A 19646-nucleotide genomic window follows, 5' to 3' on the forward strand; every position below is an offset into this window, starting at 1 on the left:
GGGTTCGGTGAATGATGACATCTCTTCGGAACTCTGCCGAGTGTCTTATGCGTCCTTTGATGCGGCGGACGCCATGGTCAGGGCCGCGGGCCCTGGGGCCTTGTTGGCCAAGGCTGACATGGAATCGGCCTTCTGTCTGCTGCCGGTGCACCCGGCTTGTCACCATCTTCTGGGCTGTGTTTTTGAAGACCGGTATTACGTGGATATGTGCCTCCCTATGGGTTGTTCCATATCCTGCTTTTACTTTGAATGCTTCAGCACATTCTTGGACTGGGTGGTGAGGAAGGAGGCTGGGATAGGCTCCTTGCTACACTACCTCGATGATTTCCTTTGTGTGGGTCCCGCCGATTCGCCAGCCTGTGCAATGCTGCTGCGGGTTCTGAGTGAGGTGTTCCATCGGTTTGGGGTCCCGTTGGCTCACGACAAGACGGTGGGCCCGGTCACTTGTATCAGTTTTCTGGGCATTGAGATTGACTCTCTGGTGGGGGAATGCCGCTTGCCTTTGGATAAGGTTCAAGGCTTACGGCGCGAGGTGGCCGTGGCCGTCGGGCGGCGCAAGATTCAGCTTCGCTGCCTGCAGTCGCTCCTGGGGAAGCTGAATTTTGCCTGTAGGATCATGCCCATGGAGCGGGTCTTTAACCGGCGGCTGGCTGCTGCGACGGCTGGGGTATCCGGGCCTCGCCATTTTATTCGGCTTACTCGGCCGCTGCGGGACGATTTGGCGGTTTGGGACTCCTTCTTGGCTAGGTACAATGGTCGGTCCTACTGGCAAAAGCCGGAGGTTTCTAACGCCGACCTCCACCTATTTACAGACGCGGCTGGCTCGGTGGGGTTTGGGGCCATTCTGGGCTCTAGTTGGTGTGCGGCCGTGTGGCCGGACAATTGGCGTGTCTCTGGGCTCATGAAGAATCTGGCCTTTCTGGAGCTTTTCCCCATTTTGGTGGCAATGGAGGTCTGGGGGTCACATTTGCAGGATCAAAGGGTAGTGTTTCACTGTGACAATTTGCGGGTTGTTCAGGCCATTAATCGGCTGACAGCCTCCTCCCCTCCGGTGGTTCGCTTGCTTAGGCGGTTGGTTCTCCGATGTTTGTGTCTAAATGTGTATTGTAGGGCAGAGCATATACCGAGAGTTCACAATGTGATGGCGGATGCTCTCTCTCGTTTACAGTGGTCAGAGTTTCGGGCTGTCGCCCCGCAGGCGGATCCGGAGGGGACGCCTTGCCCGGCGGACATCTGGTCGCTTGGTCAGGCAGAGTGATGGAATGGGTCCGTGGATCAGTTTCCAAGGCCACCTGGAATCGCTACGGTAAAGTGTGGGGTGAATGGGAGCAATGGGAGTTGGATTCAGGTGTTTTTTGTTCCCCAACCGAGCGTCTTGGGGGGCTACTGCAGCTCTTGGACCGCTGGGAATTCGAAGGTAAGTCTCCCTCTGCAACCTCCGCACGTTTCTCCGGTCTTAGCTTTCTATTTAAGCTGCGCGGGTGGGAAGATTCGACTAAAGCGTTTGTTGTGTGCCAGGCACTTAAGGGACTGCGACGCCGAGCGGCGTCGGTTGACGGACGGAGGCCGGTTTCTGCGGTGCTTTTGTCAAGACTCTATGGGGTGCTCCCGCAGATCTGTTACTCAGTGTTTGAGGCCCGGCTGTTTAAGTTGGCTTATTCGCTGGCATTCTTTGGGGCCATGCGCATTGGGGAACTGGTGAGCCCTAGTAGGCGCAGCTGTGGGGGGGTGTTGTTTGCCAACGTTCAGTGCGAGCCGGGGCGGATTGCATTTCTGATACGACGGTCGAAAACTGATGTCCTTGGTAGGGGTAAAGGGGTGCGGTTGGGGGCTGTCCCTGGTTTAGATATTTGCCCGGTTGCTTCCTTTCAGGAATTCTGCCAGTTGCGCCCGGTTTCTTCAGGCCCCCTTTTGGTTCATGAGGATGGGAGTTTTCTGTCCCATTTTCAATTTATTAGGGTTTTTCGTTCTGGATTGGAGGTATTGGGGATTGACAGTAAGGAGTTTGGGGGGCATTCATTTAGGATTGGCGCTGCCACTGAAGCTTCTAGGCTGGGAATGTCGGCGCAAGCGGTTCAGAGTATTGGGAGGTGGGCATCTGGGCATTTTGTCTCATATGTTCGTCCTTCCCGCCTCCTAAATTGATGTTTTCTCCTTAGGTGGGAGTCCCCCCAGGGTCTGGGTGATCGGACACTCGTATGTCTTCTGGGCCAGACGGCGGGTGGCTGTCCGTCCGGGAGGTGAGCTGCTTGGTTTCACGCCTTCTGAAGCGGAGGTTCGCTGGTTTGGGAATAGAGGTATGAAGTGGGTCCGGCTCCTCCCTGAGCTGGTTCAGCTTTCCCGGCTTTTGGGTCCACCTAGTGTTCTTGTGATTCACCTGGGGGGTAATGATCTCGGGACGATGCCTATTTGGGGGTTGGGGAACGCAATTAAGAGGGATTTAGCGCGGGTATTGGTTTTGTTCCCGGACGTTCGACTGGTCTGGTCGGAGGTCATTTCACGAAACTACTGGCAGCGGGCCCATAATCAACGGGCGATGGACCGTTGTCGGGTTAAATTGAACCGGAGGGTCTCTAAGTTCGTGTTAGGGGGGTCTCAACCTCCCCTGCTCTGTAAGGTAAACTTTCAAGTTACCGAATTGGACGTGCCCACCGAGCTAAGAGCCGGCTGGTGGTTAGAGCATTTAAGATGATGGGAATTTGGTTTGGACGAGGGGGGAGGCGAGACACCAGTGGGTAAAGTTTTGGTGCATAGGCACCTGGTTAAGTTCGTTGGCAAGGACGGTTATTTAAGTTGAAGGCTGTAGGGCAATAAGTGTTAATTTATATGTTAATTATGGTATTTATATATATATATTTATGTGTTTATTTATATTTGAATTAAAGGAAAAGAATAAAATTTGGATGTGTCCTACAGCTGTAAGTTTTAATAAATGCTGTGGCCTGTTTCATCCAATATGCATTGTCTGTCGTTATTTGGGGGATAAGTGGGTAGTCTCTTTCTTTTAGTCGCACCACATTCCCCGCTGCGTACATACAAGTTTGATTATTATATTGCATAAATTAGAGTATGTTTTCATATTGGGAATTCAGAAACCTTTCACATATTTCTCTTTTGTTTCAGTGCGATCTTCATTCTCGTCTGGTTGAGGAACGAGTCTACTTTGATCTTGGTTATACAACCTGTTTTCTAGTTTCTATGGTCATATTCTATTGTTGTCAGTTAAATTTTGTTATAAAAGACAGAAATAGTATAGTTAAGAAACATATACCAGTGAGGGCACCACTATCACAAATGTGTAAAATATACAAATATACCGTAGTTGTTATAGGTTTATTTTATTATCTTGTTTTGTACCAAAGACGAGAAGGTGCTTATATTGACAGAGCCTTTTATGTTCTTATTTTGATTAGCTACGGTTTTGATTGATCTGTGCTTCTTTAGCAGTACAGTAAGTTATGCAAAATATTCACCTTGTCATTACTAAAATTAATATTATAGATACGCTACTTTAGCAGAATCTACAATTTAAAAAAAAATACAATAATTTTTTTTTTGAGATTTTGGATCGAAAATCATGCCAATAATTATTAATTGTAATAAAACAGATTCAAATAACCAGCTTTAAAAAGAATATATAATTTAATATAATCAGATAGGCAGAATTCTTCTGATACATTCAGTTCAGCGGAATCGGACCCAATGAGTGTCCATAATGATATTGAAGGTGACACATCCAGTATGAATAGAATTATCTAGAATAATGCATCATTTTTACAGTGTATCTAGAATCTAGAGGAATAATATAGATAATGCCTCCGTAACATTCTGGTAATTATAAAATCACAATCAATCGCAGTTATATTAATTGTTTATATACCGCCCGAAAATACACAACTCTAGATTAATCAGCCGCAACTTATTACACTTCATCGGTTTAGAGATTTTGTTTCTCAGTTTATGTTATCCTTTTTAACGGTATTTGGGAGCAGAAAAACTTGTATGCGGCTGAGAAATTCTGCTTTAAAAATATCAAGCATATTTAAATGTAAATGGGATAGGATTCTTATGATATCTGGAAGTATGAAAGCGGTTAAACCAGAGAGTAACAGTCCTTTTTATTACATTTTTAGAATGTTATGTTTACATTGTTTTGTGAGAATGATAAAACAAGTTGGCGATGCATCTTCCTAGTCCATATTATGTTCATTAGAGTTTTGTATAAAAGATGGTTATTCATCATGAAGAGTTAATTTAGTCTTTTAAAAAAAAATCCACCACTTACCTTGTCCATGATTCCAATGTAAATTGCAGGGAAAAAAGTGTACAGGATGGCATTAAATACAAGGTACCAGGTCTCAAATGTCAACTGTAAGAAAAAGAAAATATATATTCAGAAGAAGTATTTTAGAATGGACTACTGTTGCTGTAAAATTATGTAAGATATGATGTTGTAAACTGTATTAAAGGGTTTATGTCATATAGTTGAAGTGGTCATGGTGCTTTGAAGTGGTGACTTGGCCCCCCTCTGTACTGCTCACCTTGAGTCCACCCTCTGACATCGCTCCCCTTCCATCGTGGAGGAACGCCATCAGTGGAGGAACATTAGAATGCCCGAGGGGTGGGGGAATAAACTCTTTAAATACTGTTTTTGGTTGGAGCAATCCTTCAAAATGATAATGTTGCTCAAAGATAAAGCATAAAAAATAATTAAAATAATATAAAAGCCCATGCCTTATATTGTAATTGGGTATACTACTGGGAAATAGGAACAATGTATGCTTAGTCTTATATTTGGTGGATGTTAGCAGCAAACAGTGTGTGGTGGGTGGTGTTGGGCATAAACTAAACCTACCAGAGTAGAAAATCCATTGAAGAACCCAAACCAGTAATTGTTAACTAGGCTGGCTAATGTCTTGTAGTTGTAATAACACAAATACTTTGACAAGCGGATGTATGACAAACGTCCATGTAGGAAGAGTAGTCGCTTGAGAAAGGAGAATTGTCCTATGGCGTAATCACTGGCAAGAACAGCTTGTAGACCTTCCTTTCCGTAGATTCCAATCCCAATGTGGGCAGCTATGAAAAAAAAAAAAAACACACATGGTGAGACTCCTGAATCCATATTTACCTATACTGTGGATAGGAGGGCAATGGAGGAGAGTCAATGATAAAGAAATCAAAAGTATTCAAGGTTTATTCAATTAAGACTGTAAATAAAGATTGCAGAGTTGTCAAAGGTTAGAATTTGATACTTCCGTCCCCTGTTACCTCTACCTGCCACTTCCACCTCTGTCCAACAAATTCTAACTTGAATATAGTCTACTTTGACAGCAATAGTGTTATTTATTGCCTTGCATTTTTCTGCCAAATTTATTACCTCCCTCTCCCCACAGCTACCTTGATCAGGAGATCCATATCAGAGTGCCACAGGGATATATTTTGATTGCCATTTCTTTGGATATTATGTGTTTGAAAATGCCATACCTTTCACACCTTGTCAACGGTTAACTTCTGGTTTTCTTTTTTCCTTTTGTCATAGCACTCATGGCCAATTTTATTCTTTGTATTCAACATATGCACATATAGCCAAGTTGATACATCTCGGTTTTCCATGGTGCAGTTCTGTCCACAATCATGTATGTTTATTGTGCTTATTTGATGCTATGCTCTAGCCCAGGGATAGGCAACCTTTGGCACTGCAGATGTTCTGGACTACACCTCCCATGATGCTTTGCCAGCATTATGACTGTAAGAGCATTGTGGGAGATGTAGTCCACAACATCTGGAGTGCCAAAGAGTGCCCTGCTCTGCCCTAACCTGAAATTACACAAGTTGTAATTGAAAGGATGGAACATAAGAGACGTTGGTTTATTTCCCTCCACACGTCCAGAGCATCAGCAAAAGTTCCTTATACAATTATCTCAATACGAGGAAGTATTATTTTACAAAACATCGCCAAGGAAATAAGTCGATAATCTTCCTGCTGCAAGTGTCTCAGTAGACCAGTTTATTCAGTATTTCTATTGTTTCTCACTGACGTAGCAGTAGAAAAAAATGGTGTTCTAACAAGGGCAATGTAGTAGATACTTCTTGACCACTTTTATTACCAAATCTGCATATGCTTTATCTGTGAAAAAACTGGTAATTTAATCCTCAAGCAAGATCTTTGAGTGGGATCTGCTGTGTGATGTATCCCAAAGTATTGCAGGACAGAGTTGCTATCTGGATCTGGTAAAGGTCCTTCATTTGTGCTGTGTCCACGGTGAGCAAACCCCAGGACACTGCTCTTGATTTTACACCATGATAACCAAAAAAAAAAAAAAAAGTGTAGTAGATCAAGCAATTTTGGGGAGGGAGATAATATCAACAGCATACTCAGAAGTTTTATAGGCAATTCGCACTACAGCGAAGCCCTCAATTCCAGGGTGTTTTAATATAAGGTAGGTAAGGGTTCTAAAGATATGGCAGAGAGGTAAAGTGATTTCATATATATTTATTTGCAAAGTAGAAGTTGGGAAGGACATGCTCCTTGAATAAGAATCTGGATTTATAACTGGGAATCCAATGCCTCCACTGTCCTTCTGAAGTCTTCTGGAAATCACCGGTTATACAGCAGCGCAAACAAAGAAAAGCAATTTCACTATGTAGTATTCCATCTCAAAATTTTGAGTTCAACTTAAAATCCTATTCTCCAAGGGAGAAGATTCTGGATCATCAAAGCAATACACAAAAACACGTCCCATGTTCCTGCATGAGGTCTTGCAAAGATTGCAGGACCAAAGTTTGACACTAAATACTCCTCATAGAGATGAATTGAGTCAATGCATCTCCACGAATAGACGCTGACTGGCGCAGCGCGGCAATTGCCGAGCACCCACACTTTCATCCCACAGTACTTCTCTATGGAGAAGCATTGGACTGGCTGAGATCACAGGGATGTACTCACACATGTAATGATACATACATACATTTGAGGGGGAGTGGGGCTTGGCTTAGCTTTGGCAACAGAAAGACTAAATTTACAGGTTCTCAAAAACAATGCTGGACATCACTTCATATAAATGGAAAATGATGTGGCATTTTTGTGGGGAGGTTTTGTGCACAAAACTTGTATATTCTTACTTACTTTTTATCATGTTAACATCATTCCCTCCATCACCTATACAGAGCGTGATGACCTTCATATATTCCTTTACTAGCTGAACAATGGTAGCCTTCTGATTTGGTGTTACCCTGGAACAGATGACAGATTGGAATTGATGTGAGAGCTCCACCAGGGCTCTTGCCTTCATATTAGAATGACTTTTCCCAGCCTTCCTTCTCATGACCAAAGTCAGCTTCTCCCATAAAGATTTCTTGGGATCCTCTTCATTAGAATCCAACAAATCACTCTAAAAAAAAAAAAAAAAAAAAAAAAAAAATTCTATTCATACATACAATTATTAGTTTAATGTCATTGTAACTTAAATTAAAATATTGAGTGCTGTATGTATTACTACAGAAATCATATTGAGAACGTCTTTTTGCTGTACTAAAAATTACATAAGTGGTCCAATAGTACCGATGAACGGCAAGTTGTCTCTGGGTGCAAATGGTCTATTTACATGACTTGTTGTTACTCAAGTATCTCCTATGGATCTGCTTCTTTTAGAATGGGTAGCTTGCAATGTTAAAATGACGACTGAAGATGCCAAATGTAGGTTAAGAGGTAGATGCATAATGTCTTACAGGTTGCAAGGAGCCTTGGTGAACTAGGAAACAGGTTTATTAACCATTGTAAAGTAGTCATCTCTGGATTAGTCACTCAGTTTAGGCTGGTGTCTTGAATTACACACAAAGATTCTCAATGTTTTATCTAAGATTCCTTTGATAGGAGACAAGGTTTTAGTTGCACAGAACAGTTGTCAGGCTTCAAATGTTGCCATTTCTGCTTATGGTATAAGGTCATTTTTCAATGTTCTGTTTAACGATTTTAAGCTTGTTTATGGTCATTTGAGGATGGAGGGAGGAGCAAATCTTTGAAGTGCTGACATGGCTCAGAAAACAAAAAGAAGATACAAAATTCACAAAACGGAGTTCATAACATTTCTGGATAGTAATATCTTACCATGTTTTGTTTCTATGTCAAACCAATTAGAAGAAGTAGTATGACAAACGTTGGGCTCTTGATAGCGCTTGAAGACTGCCCAGTCCTTTAGCTCATTGATTTTATGGAATTACTACTTCCGCATTATAGTATTATATGTCAAAAAACATTCATTAAACAACACATACACCAGGGACTTGAATGCATTTGTTGATGTTTTTAATCAATCACCCAGTCAGGTAAGTGTCACGGAGTATAACACTAACACACAGGATAGCGAGGAATTGACAACGGAAATATAAACTCTAAGGTCTTACCGGGCCTTAGAGTGGATGGACTAAACGTTAGCTATAGACGTAAAGATTAGTCGAAATACAAGCCAAGGTCTGGGTAACGGAGAGACAGCAAAATGAGAACTAGTCAGAGTCAGGTACATGGTAATAATCAGATGGGCAAACAAGACAGGCAAGAGTTAAAGAGAAACTCAGAATCAGGAAGTAAAGCCAAGGTCAATACCAAAATACAATAACACAAGGAATGCACTAAAGGTTACTGGGAACAGAAACCGCAATAGGGCACAGAATCTAGGGCCAGGACAGTTTAAATAAGTCTTTGTTTAATTTGATTGGTCCACATCATGCCTGCGCCCCAAAACTTATGTGAATGGGGGCGCCGGAATGACGTGGGCAAATGGGAGCCAACAGCAAGGATAGGCTCCCATTTCCCCTTTAAGAACATGCTCGCAATGCAAGCAGCATTCCCAATACTGTACAGGTGACGCGCCAATTAGTCTGTTCGGCGTGCGTAGCTCGCCAGGAGTGTTCGAGACGCACCTGGCTCGTCTGGAGGCAGTTGTGCTCAAGACAAAAGCGGCTTGATCGAAGGACCCCTGTCGGCACGCGGACTGAGTAAATACCATTAGAGTAAGTATTTGAGAAGACAAATGAGTCAGTGGAATAGAATGTGTACTGTGATTTAAAGTGAAGTTCTTCTGGTGGATCATATATTTCTCTTAAAATATACCGTATGTTGTTTCATTGCTGATAAGACTATTACTAGATTTTTCTTACCAAGTCCTCTCCAGTAAGGACCAATGCGCTCTTGCCAGATGTTCCATCAGTATTCAGGACATTTCTCCACTTTCCATGACCATTTGAATTATTTTCCAACATATTATCCAGCTTTTGTCTAAGAGAGAAATATGAATCGATTATTAATTATGTGTCAAATGGGAAGAGTGAGTTATATTTTAGTGTTTTATACAAGAGTTCTGAGGGGCTCTCTTTGGCTGGGGCCTTATGTGGGATCCTGAAATGCCCAGCGTCTCATTGTTGCACTTTTTCATGTTGGCTCCAAATTTTCAAGAATATTTTGAATTAAAAAAAAAATTCCATCTCCAATTAAATAATTTTTGACAATGCACTATATTCAGAGTTAATTATACAGCATCGTGTGGGGGTATTACTGTGATGGCAGGGTTTTTATGCAGTGTTAATTTTGTCGAATAACAATTTTAGTCAAGTCAACTATTCAGGTGACTAAAATATGACTAAAACTAAAATGTCTTAAGTCAAAAGACTGACTAAAACTATATTGAAATTTGCCCCCCAAATTAACACTGTTTTCATGTAATGGGTGCAGGGCTAATACAGCAAAATGTGAGGTTAATATAAGTTTAGATTTTGTAAATCTAGGTCTAGATCAGCAGATTGCCATGTAAATGTGCCCAATACACGACTGTGTTGGTTGGAATACCTAATAGGTTAACCTAACTTTTTTTTAGTGGTAACAGACAGTTACATAGTAACATGCAGAACATCCACCAATTTATCACTTTGCAATAAACGGTCACATCATGTTGAATAGGACGTTGGAGAAAGGATAGAATTAGGACGGGGGGCTAAAGCAAATAAGGACCCAAAAAAAGATTAAGCAGTTTCTATTTCCAGGAGTAAAACAATGTCTATGGTATAATCAAACTCATTGCCCTCACAAGAGGGACAGCATGCAAGCTATAAGTGGGGGGAAAAAACAGCACATAAGAATAGAGATTTAGTATTTTGCCAACAGACTGCATGTCTTGCTTGGTCTGGTTAGATAATCATCTTGTGTGCATAGGTGACCAGTGAGAGGAACCCCAACACTCTTCCTGCACTGATGTTTTGGAATACCTGGCCAATTCTAAAAAGAAAGAGAACCACATGGAAGAAAGGTTTGGGGAAGTATACTCTGCTAAGACTAGAGGTGACCACACCAATATGTCTGAAGGTACATGATCACAAACAGTGGTTGATCGTCTTTTCACACGTCAGAGCACTCCGTGGTCATCATAGAATCCAAAAAGGCATCACAAATTTCCTTGACTTGGCATTAAAATGTGGTTTTCCATTCATGGCTCTCCTTAATTCGAACATTGATTAATGGGGACTAGTTGAAGGACTCATCAACTGAGATTTTGCCTTTTCATGGTGCTTTCACATGCTCTTTTTTTGGCTTGTGTGCATTTTCTTACGGGCTCACTAGGTCTTTAGGGCAATCCACATGTATCACTGTGCTTCATTCGTTATCAGCCATACCTCACTGTTAAGGACCAAAGAAGGCAGAAATGATTGCTTGGGGTAGTAGATCTCTAGCATAAAAGAAACATTTAAATTCCAGACTACTCATGTGGATGGGGTCTGTCTAATATGCCATTGCATATTTACTAAAACATCATATCAGAACACAACAGTTGCCCTTATTGCAATAACCATTATAGAATCCTATAAATCATATTTATGTTGCCATACCGTATATCACTGTACTCAAATATCTCCATGTCACTTGTGAGCAGGTTACAAGAATATCCTATGTTTACTGCGGTCTCTGCAAGAAGATATGCGTAATGTTTATACAACTCAATTGTTTTCATCATTATATTTATTGAACTCACAGAATAAATAGTGAGTTTTTTTTTAATATTTATTTACTGTGCTAGAACGATAAATGACAATCAGCAAATGTAGAAATCTGCACGGACAACAACTGAGTTGCACAATTTGGTATGGGGCCATTTGCACTTTAGTGCAGAAATCTTACAAGATACCCCTCTTGTGAGTCCTCTAGACCAGGGGTTCCCAACCCAGTCCTCAAGTACCCCTAATAGTCCAGGATTTAGGGGTTACCCTGTTGTTTCTAAAGTGCTTTAAAAAAAAAAAAAAAAAAAAATTCTAAAAACACCTTAAACTCAACTGGGTAATTCCTAAATCCTGGACTGTTAGGGGGTACTTGAAGACTGGGTTGGGAACCACTGCTCTAGACTCTTGTCCAAAGTAATATGAAATGAAAGCAAAGCAAGTAAAGAAATTCAAAGGAAATATATTAGCAGAGACATTAAAAGGAGATATACTAGCTCCAGTCCATGACATCTGGTGTGATAGACCTTCTAAATTTGAAGATACTGGATTATTTGTTCTTTGTAATATTATTGTATAATCAACATGCTTGATAATGACCAACCAACATTTTATAGTTAGAATAAGATTAAATCAAAAAGTTGGTATGTGAATTATTTATCCAAGATTCATTTAGATTTTGTACTCTATGTTTCTGATATCTTGTGTTTAAGACTTGTCTTTACCCGTATGTCTCACTTCCTCAAATCCAACTCTCTCCTCGACCCTCTTCAATCTGGCTCCCGCCCTCTCCACTCTACTGAGACTGTTCTTTTCAAAGTTACTAACAACCTAATCGCAGCTAAATCCAAAGGCCACTACTCCTTACTAATTCTTCTTGACTTCTCTGCTGCCTTTGACACCGTTGATCATGCTCTCCTTCTTCAAAAACTCTTCAATCACTCGGTCTCTGTGACACTGTCCTCTCTTGGTTTTCCTCCTATCTCTCCCAACGTTCATTCAGCGTCTCCTTTTCTAATGATACCTCCTCCCCTCGTCCTGTCTCGGTTGGAGTCCCCCAAGGCTCTGTCCTTGGTCCCTTTCTATTTTCTCTTTACACTGCCTCTTTTGGCAAACGCATTACCTTTTTTGGATTCCACTTACACCTGTACGCTGATGACACCCAGATATATCTCCCCTCCCCGGACCTCTAACCTGCCATCCTGCAGCGTGTCACTGCTTGCCTTTCTTCTATCTCTGACTGGATGTCCTCCCGCTTTCTGAAACTCAATCTCTCTAAAACTGAGCTCCTTGTCTTTCCTCCTCCTAATAGTGATCCTCCTCTTTCGCTCTCCCTTCAAGTTTGTGGTACCCACATCAGTCCATCCTTGCAAGCGCGCTGTCTTGGCGTCATACTTGATTCTGGCCTCACCTTTGAGCCTCACATCCAGTATGTTGCCAAATCCTGTAGATTCCATCTTAAAAATATAGCCTGCATCCGCCCCCTTCTTACGCAAGATGCTACCAAGGAGCTTGTCCAGGCTCTAGTAATCCTCTGCATGGATTATTGCAACCCTCTCCTAATTGGTCTTCCCAAAAGCCGTATTGCCCCACTGCAGTCTGTAATGAATGCTGCCGCCAGACTGATTTTCCTCTCTAGCCGGTCCTCTCACACCTCACCCCTTTGTCAGTCCTTACATTGGCTTCCTGTATCCTATAGGAGTCAATTGAAAGTGCTAACCCATACCGATAAAGCACTGAACAATTTATTTTTTATATTTCAGACGTGTACCTGCCGTATACATTTTTAGCTATTGCTACTGTGTTTCAGGCATTGGTACACTTATCATAAATATCTCCCAGATATCTCCTTCTCCTCTTTACCCTTAGGTCTCTTACACTGTCTTAATCTTCTCGATATTTTACTTCTTATAAGTTATAGATAAGGGAACAGAAATGATTAGCTTATGTATTCATGTCCTGTTATACTCCCCAATCCTTCCCTCCCAAATCTCCCCCCCCCAGCCCCAATTCTTAAATCCTATTGTGAGTTCCTGATTATTAATCTTACCTTTCCCTGCCTATCCTTGGAGAGAGAGCACACCTTATGCTTAGTGTAATACAATTGATTTTATAATTTTGTTTTGGGATCATATTCTTTTCCCCTCTCCTTTTTCCTCCCCTCTCTATAGCAGGAAGTATACCTTACAGACGTTAAGTGTTGAGTGAAGAGTACAGAAGAGAGGAGCATGATAATGTTACTTCTTGCCTTGGATTGTGATTATTTACAAAAACAAAAGAGGGCCAGCAAAAGAGAGAGCACACAGGAGAGACTTTTAACTCTAATGTCATAATTAGTTTCCATTTTATTTATCCATGTGCCCCAGTCTTCCATTTGGGTGTATCCATTTCCTAAGTTACCGGTATACCCTCTTTCCGTTTTTGCCTGCCATATCACTTGTGTTATTAATGCATGGGATATTCCGTTTTTCAATTTCGTGCTAGAAGTAATTTAGCTGCCGTAATAATATGTAATATTAACATTAATACTTTTTTTTGTCATTTTAGGCCAATTTAGGTTTAACAGGACCACTTCCGACTTAAAGACTAGTTTCATTTCCGTTATTTGATATATTGCATTGCTTACATCTTTCCAAAATGTATTTATAGGTACACATTGCCACCAAATGTGGATCAAATCGCCTTCACTGACATTACATTTCCAACACCTATCTGATGACTCAAGATTTATTTATTTATTTTTTAAACGTTTCGGTGTTCGGTACCATCTGTTCGAATTGTGTTTCCGTAAGGTTTAGGCAATGTATGTGTTTGTATAGTTTATTTAGATAACTTATCCAACTCTTCTTCTATATGTATTTGTAGCTCTTTTTCCCATTTATTGATCAATCCTATAGGTTCATCAGGTCTCCATCTATATAGAACTTTAGTGCATTTTGACAGTAAGTTTTCATTGTTCTTTAATTTGAGAAGGTGTACGAGATTTATCATTTTCTCCCCCTTATTTTTAAGGAGATATTCTGCCATAAAACCTTTGATAATCAAAAGTTTCCTTCGGGGGAATATTAAATTCCTCCATAACATGATTGAAGGACTTCATTTTGTGTTCCACTAATAGGTTTTAGTCTTCCAAGTGTCTATTTTTATATTCTCGAAGATTTCTGAAATGGTAGAAAATGGAAGCGCATCTATTATTCTATTTTAGAGTCCTATGTTAATTGTGAATTTATCCCACCAGCTCGTTAGTTCTTTAAGTATCTGTAATTTAGTTTGTGCCTCTTTAATAGATTTTCTGTTTAAGTCTAAGGCCCAAAATAGTGAGGATAGATTACCTACCCCAGTTTTAGCTTTTCAATTTGTGCCATGTTTCTTGATTTGCCGCATTGTTTAAGAGCAATATGTGGAATAGTCTACTGGCTAGATAACATTGCAACATTTCTGGACACCCCAGACCTCCATCTTGCCTTGACGTAGCCAAATTTTTCATTTTTAACCCTTGTTTTCTTACAAAATTACAGAAGGATGAATATAGTAAAGATAACCAGCCTTCTGGAAAGTTGAGAGGGATTATTCTCTATACATACAGCCATTTCGGTAAAATATATTATTTTTAGAATACGGAATCTACCAGACCAAGAAAAACCCAATCCCTTCCAGTCCCTTAGGTTTTTGTTGGTTTGTTTTAAAGGGAAACTCCAGTGTCAGGAAAACAATCCGTTTTCCTGGCACTGCAAGATCCCTCTCCCTCCCACCTCCCAACCCCTTCAGTAACTTACCTGAGGCAGCGACGATGTCCCACGTCGCTGCTTCTTCCTCCGCGCTGCTCCTCACTCTGATTGCGTCGGCTAGTGCCTGGGACATTAAACTACTCAGAGACCAAGTACCGGTGGGTTGTGTTAGCGCTCCCCATAGGAAAGCATTGAAAATGCATTTCAATGCTTTCCTGTAGAGAAATGAGCGACGCTGGAGGTCCTCACACAGCGTGATGACATCCAGCTACGCTTTAGCTGTTGACAAGGAAGTACCCTCCAGTAGCCTGTCTTTATTTTCAGGGAGCCAAATGTTTTGTACAAGAAAGATAGACTATTGTCCATATTTTTAGTGATGAATATTGATTTCTCTAGGTTCATTTTACTTTTGAGTATTTATTTATCTCCTTCAGTAACTCTGGGACCGATATTTTGGTTCTTCTAATGTTGTGGAATAATTTCCACAGGTTTTGGTGATAACATACATTCATCAAGTGCATAAAGATAAAAACACAATAGTTGATGACACAGTGGCGGATCCAGAGCCTGATCTCGGGAGGGGCACTTGTAGATTATTAAAGAAATAATCCAGGCACAATAACCACTACAGCTCAGTGTAGTAGTTATGGCGCCAGTAGTGCCAGGATCCCATCCCAGATTAAATAGTCAAACCGTTTAAGAACAGTTTGACAACTTACCTGGGGTCTGCTGGGATATAGGGCATAGGAGCAGTGGTATGTGTTAGGGGTGAAGTGTGTGTGAAAGGTGCAGTGTGTGTTAGTGGTGAAAAGCGTGTGCGAGTGCGTGAGGGCGGCAGTGTAGGTCAGGGTTGCAATGTGTGTGTTAGGGGGCAGTGTATGTGTGGGGCAGTGTGTGTGTCAGAGAGCTGCAGTGTGTGTGTGTATGGGGGGCAGTGTTTGTGGGGCAGTGTGTGCAGTGTGTGCATGGGGGCAGTGTTTGTGGGGCAGTGTGTGTAGTGTGTGCATGGGGGCAGTGTTTGTGGGGCAGTGTGTGTAGTGTGTTTGTGGGGCAGTGTGTGTAGTGTGTGTATGGGGGGCAGTGCTTGTGGGGCAGTGTGTGTAGTGTGTGTAGTGTGTGTATGGGGGCAGTGTTTGTGGGGCTGTGTGTGCAGTGTGTGTATGGGGGCAGTGTTTGTGGGGCTGTGTGTGCAGTGTGTGTATGGGGGCAGTGTTTGTGGGGCTGTGTGTGCAGTGTGTGTATGGGGGGCAGTGTGTGTAGTGTGTGTATGGGGCAGTGTATAGGGGGCAGTGTGTGTATGGGGGCAGTGTGTGTATGGGTGCAGTGTATAGGGGTAGTGTGTGTATGGGGGCAGTGTGTGTATGGGGGCAGTGTATGGGGGTAGTGTGTGTAGTGTGTGTATGGGGGCAGTGTTTGTGGGGCAGTGTGTGTAGTGTGTGTATGGGGGCAGTGTATGTGGGGCAGTGTGTGCATGGGGGCAGTGTGCATGGGGGCAGTGTGCATGGGGGCAGTGTTTGTGGGGGCAGTGTGTATGGGGCAGTGTATGGGGGTAATGTGTGTAGTGTGTATGGGGTAGTGTGTGTATGGGGGCAGTGTATAGGGGTAGTGTGTGTATGGGGGGTAGTGTGTGTATGGGGCAGTGTGTGTATGGGGGCAGTGTATAGGGGTAGTGTGTGTATGGGGGGGTAGTGTGTGTATGGGGGGCAGTGTGTGTATGGGGCAGTGTGTGTAGTGTGTGTATGGGTGCATTTTATGTGGGGCAGTGTGTGTATGGGGTAGTGTGTGTATGGGGGCAGTGTGTGTAGTGTGTGTATGGGGGCAGTGTGTGTATGGGGCAGTGTATACGGGGCAGTGTGTGCAGTGTGTGTATGGGGGGCAGTGTGTGTAGTGTGTGTATGGGGCAGTGTATAGGGGGCAGTGTGTGTATGGGGGCAGTGTGTGTATGGGGGCAGTGTGTGTATGGGGGCAGTGTGTGTAGTGTGTGTATGGGGCAGTGTATAGGGGCAGTGTGTGTATGGGGGCAGTGTGTGTATGGGGGCAGTGTGTGTATGGGGGGCAGTGTGTGTAGTGTGTGTATGGGGCAGTGTATAGGGGGCAGTGTGTGTATGGGGGCAGTGTGTGTATGGGGGCAGTGTGTGTATGGGGGCAGTGTGTGTATGGGGGCAGTGTGTGTATGGGGCAGTGTATAGGGGCAGTGTGTGTATGGGGGCAGTGTGTGTATGGGGGCAGTGTATAGGGTGTAGTGTGTGTATGGGGGTAGTGTGTGCAGTGTGTGTATGGGGGCAGTATTTGTGAGGCAGTGTATGGGGGGTAGTGTGGGCAGTGTGTGTATGGGGGCAGTGTATGGGGGGTATTGTGTGCAGTGTGTGTATGGGGGCAGTGTGTGTATGGGGGCAGTGTTTGTGGGGGGGGAAGGAGGGTAGGGAGGCTTTTTTAACAAAAAAAGATCAATTAAAATTAATGTACTTTATGTCCCCCCTCCCTTCTTACCTTTACTGGGATTCCCTGGTGGTCCGGTGGTGGTGAGGTGAACTCTAGCCCGCGCTCCAGGGCTAGAGTTCACTTTTGCGAGATTTGGAGCGTTACCGTGGTAACCGCGGCAACGCTCCGTGCTCACGAGAGGAGGACCCGGAGGAGCTGCAGGCTGAGCTCCTGGGTCCTCTCTCCCTCCCTGCCGGCTGTCAGCACAGTGCCTGCGGACCGGGGAGCAGGGCCGCCATCAGGGCGTTATGGTTGTCATGGGCCCGGCGGTCCTGGGGGGCCCAGACTGCTCAGGGAGTCCCGGGCCCCACATTTCATTTGTGCACATATAGATAGCGATTATCGCTATCTATATGTGCACCTCGGGCCCCGGCTACCTGTAAAATGCAGACGGGGACCAGCCAGCACCATCTTAACTCTCCAGCTGCTCCTGCCCGTAACTCTCGCGAGCTCCGCGGCCGGCAGAGCGTTGTCACGGGTTACCATGGCAACGCTCCGCGCGGCAAACAGCACAGCTCATGAGACTTACAGGCAGGACAGCGGCTGGCTACCTCTACCGGACCATCAGGGATGCGATCTCCCCCCTCCCTGGCCAGGTAAAAAGCAGGGAGGGGGGAATAAAATGTCAATGCAGCCAAAAAAGCTCCCCTCTCACCCCCACCCCCCTATGCAGCCCCCTATTGTACATACAGCCCCCACATTCACACACACTAAAACCACAACACACACACACTGCATACACACACTAAAACCACAACACACACACTGCATACACACACTGCATACACACACTAAAACCACAGCACACACACTGCATACACACTAAAACCACAACGCACACACACACACTGCATACACACACTAAAACCACAACGCACACACACACACTGCATACACACACTAAAACCACAACGCACACACACACACTGCATACACACACTAAAACCACAACACACACACACACACACACACTACATACACACACTAAAACCACAACACACACACACTGCATACACACACTAAAACCACAACACACACACACTGCATACACACACTAAAACAACAACACACACACTGCATACACACACTAAAACCACAACACACACACACTACATACACACACTAAAACCACAGCACGCACACTGCATACACACTAAAGCCACAACACACACACTGCATACACACACTAAAACCACAGCACGCACACACTGCATACACACACTAAAACCACAACACACACTGCATACACACACTAAAACCACAGCATACACACACTAAAACCACAGCACACACACACTGCATACACACACTAAAACCACAACACACACACTGCATACACACACTAAAACCACAACACACACACTGCATACACACACTAAAACCACAACACACACACTGCATACACACACTAAAACCACAACACACACACACTGCATACACACACTAAAACCACAACACACACACACACTGCATACACACACTAAAACCACAACACACACACACTGCATACACACACTAAAACCACAACACACACACACACACACTACATACACACACTAAAACCACAACACACACACACTGCATACACACACTAAAACCACAACACACACACACTGCATACACACACTAAAACAACAACACACACACTGCATACACACACTAAAACCACAACACACACACACTACATACACACACTAAAACCACAGCACGCACACTGCATACACACTAAAGCCACAACACACACACTGCATACACACACTAAAACCACAGCACGCACACACTGCATACACACACTAAAACCACAACACACACACACTGCATACACACACTAAAACCACAACACACACACTGCATACACACACTAAAACCACAACACACACACTGCATACACACACTAAAACCACAACACACACACACTGCATACACACACTAAAACCACAACACACACACACACTGCATACACACACTAAAACCACAACACACACACACACTGCATACACACACTAAAACCACAACACACACACACTGCATACACACACTAAAACCACAACACACACACTGCATACACACACTAAAACCACAGCACACACACACTGCATACACACACTAAAACCACAACACACACACACTGCATACACACACTAAAACCACAACACACACTGCATACACACACTAAAACCACAACACACACTGCATACACACACTAAAACCACAACACACACTGCATACACACACTAAAACCACAACACACACACACTGCATACACACACTAAAACCACAACACACACACACTGCATACACACACTAAAGCCACAACACACACACACTGCATACACACACTAAAGCCACAACACACACACTGCATACACACACTAAAACCACAGCACACACACACTGCATACACACACTAAAACCACAGCACACACACACTGCATACACACACTAAAACCACAG

General features: G+C 43.3%; 1 protein-coding gene across 1 annotated transcript in view; it reads right to left on the reverse strand.

Annotated features, from left to right (window-relative positions):
- The window catches only part of LOC134611720 (phospholipid-transporting ATPase IK-like), a 106904-nt gene that overhangs the window by 16930 nt on the left and 70328 nt on the right, over positions 1-19646 (reverse strand). The window contains exons 20-24 of the mRNA XM_063455894.1: positions 10879-10954; positions 9160-9277; positions 7130-7394; positions 4856-5079; positions 4286-4369 (exon numbers count right to left, since the gene is read on the reverse strand). Coding sequence (XP_063311964.1) covers positions 4286-4369; positions 4856-5079; positions 7130-7394; positions 9160-9277; positions 10879-10954 — 767 coding nt within the window. The remainder of the gene's footprint in view (positions 1-4285; positions 4370-4855; positions 5080-7129; positions 7395-9159; positions 9278-10878; positions 10955-19646) is intronic.

Source organism: Pelobates fuscus, chromosome 5 (genome assembly GCF_036172605.1).
Source record: "Pelobates fuscus isolate aPelFus1 chromosome 5, aPelFus1.pri, whole genome shotgun sequence".
NCBI lineage: Eukaryota > Metazoa > Chordata > Amphibia > Anura > Pelobatidae > Pelobates > Pelobates fuscus.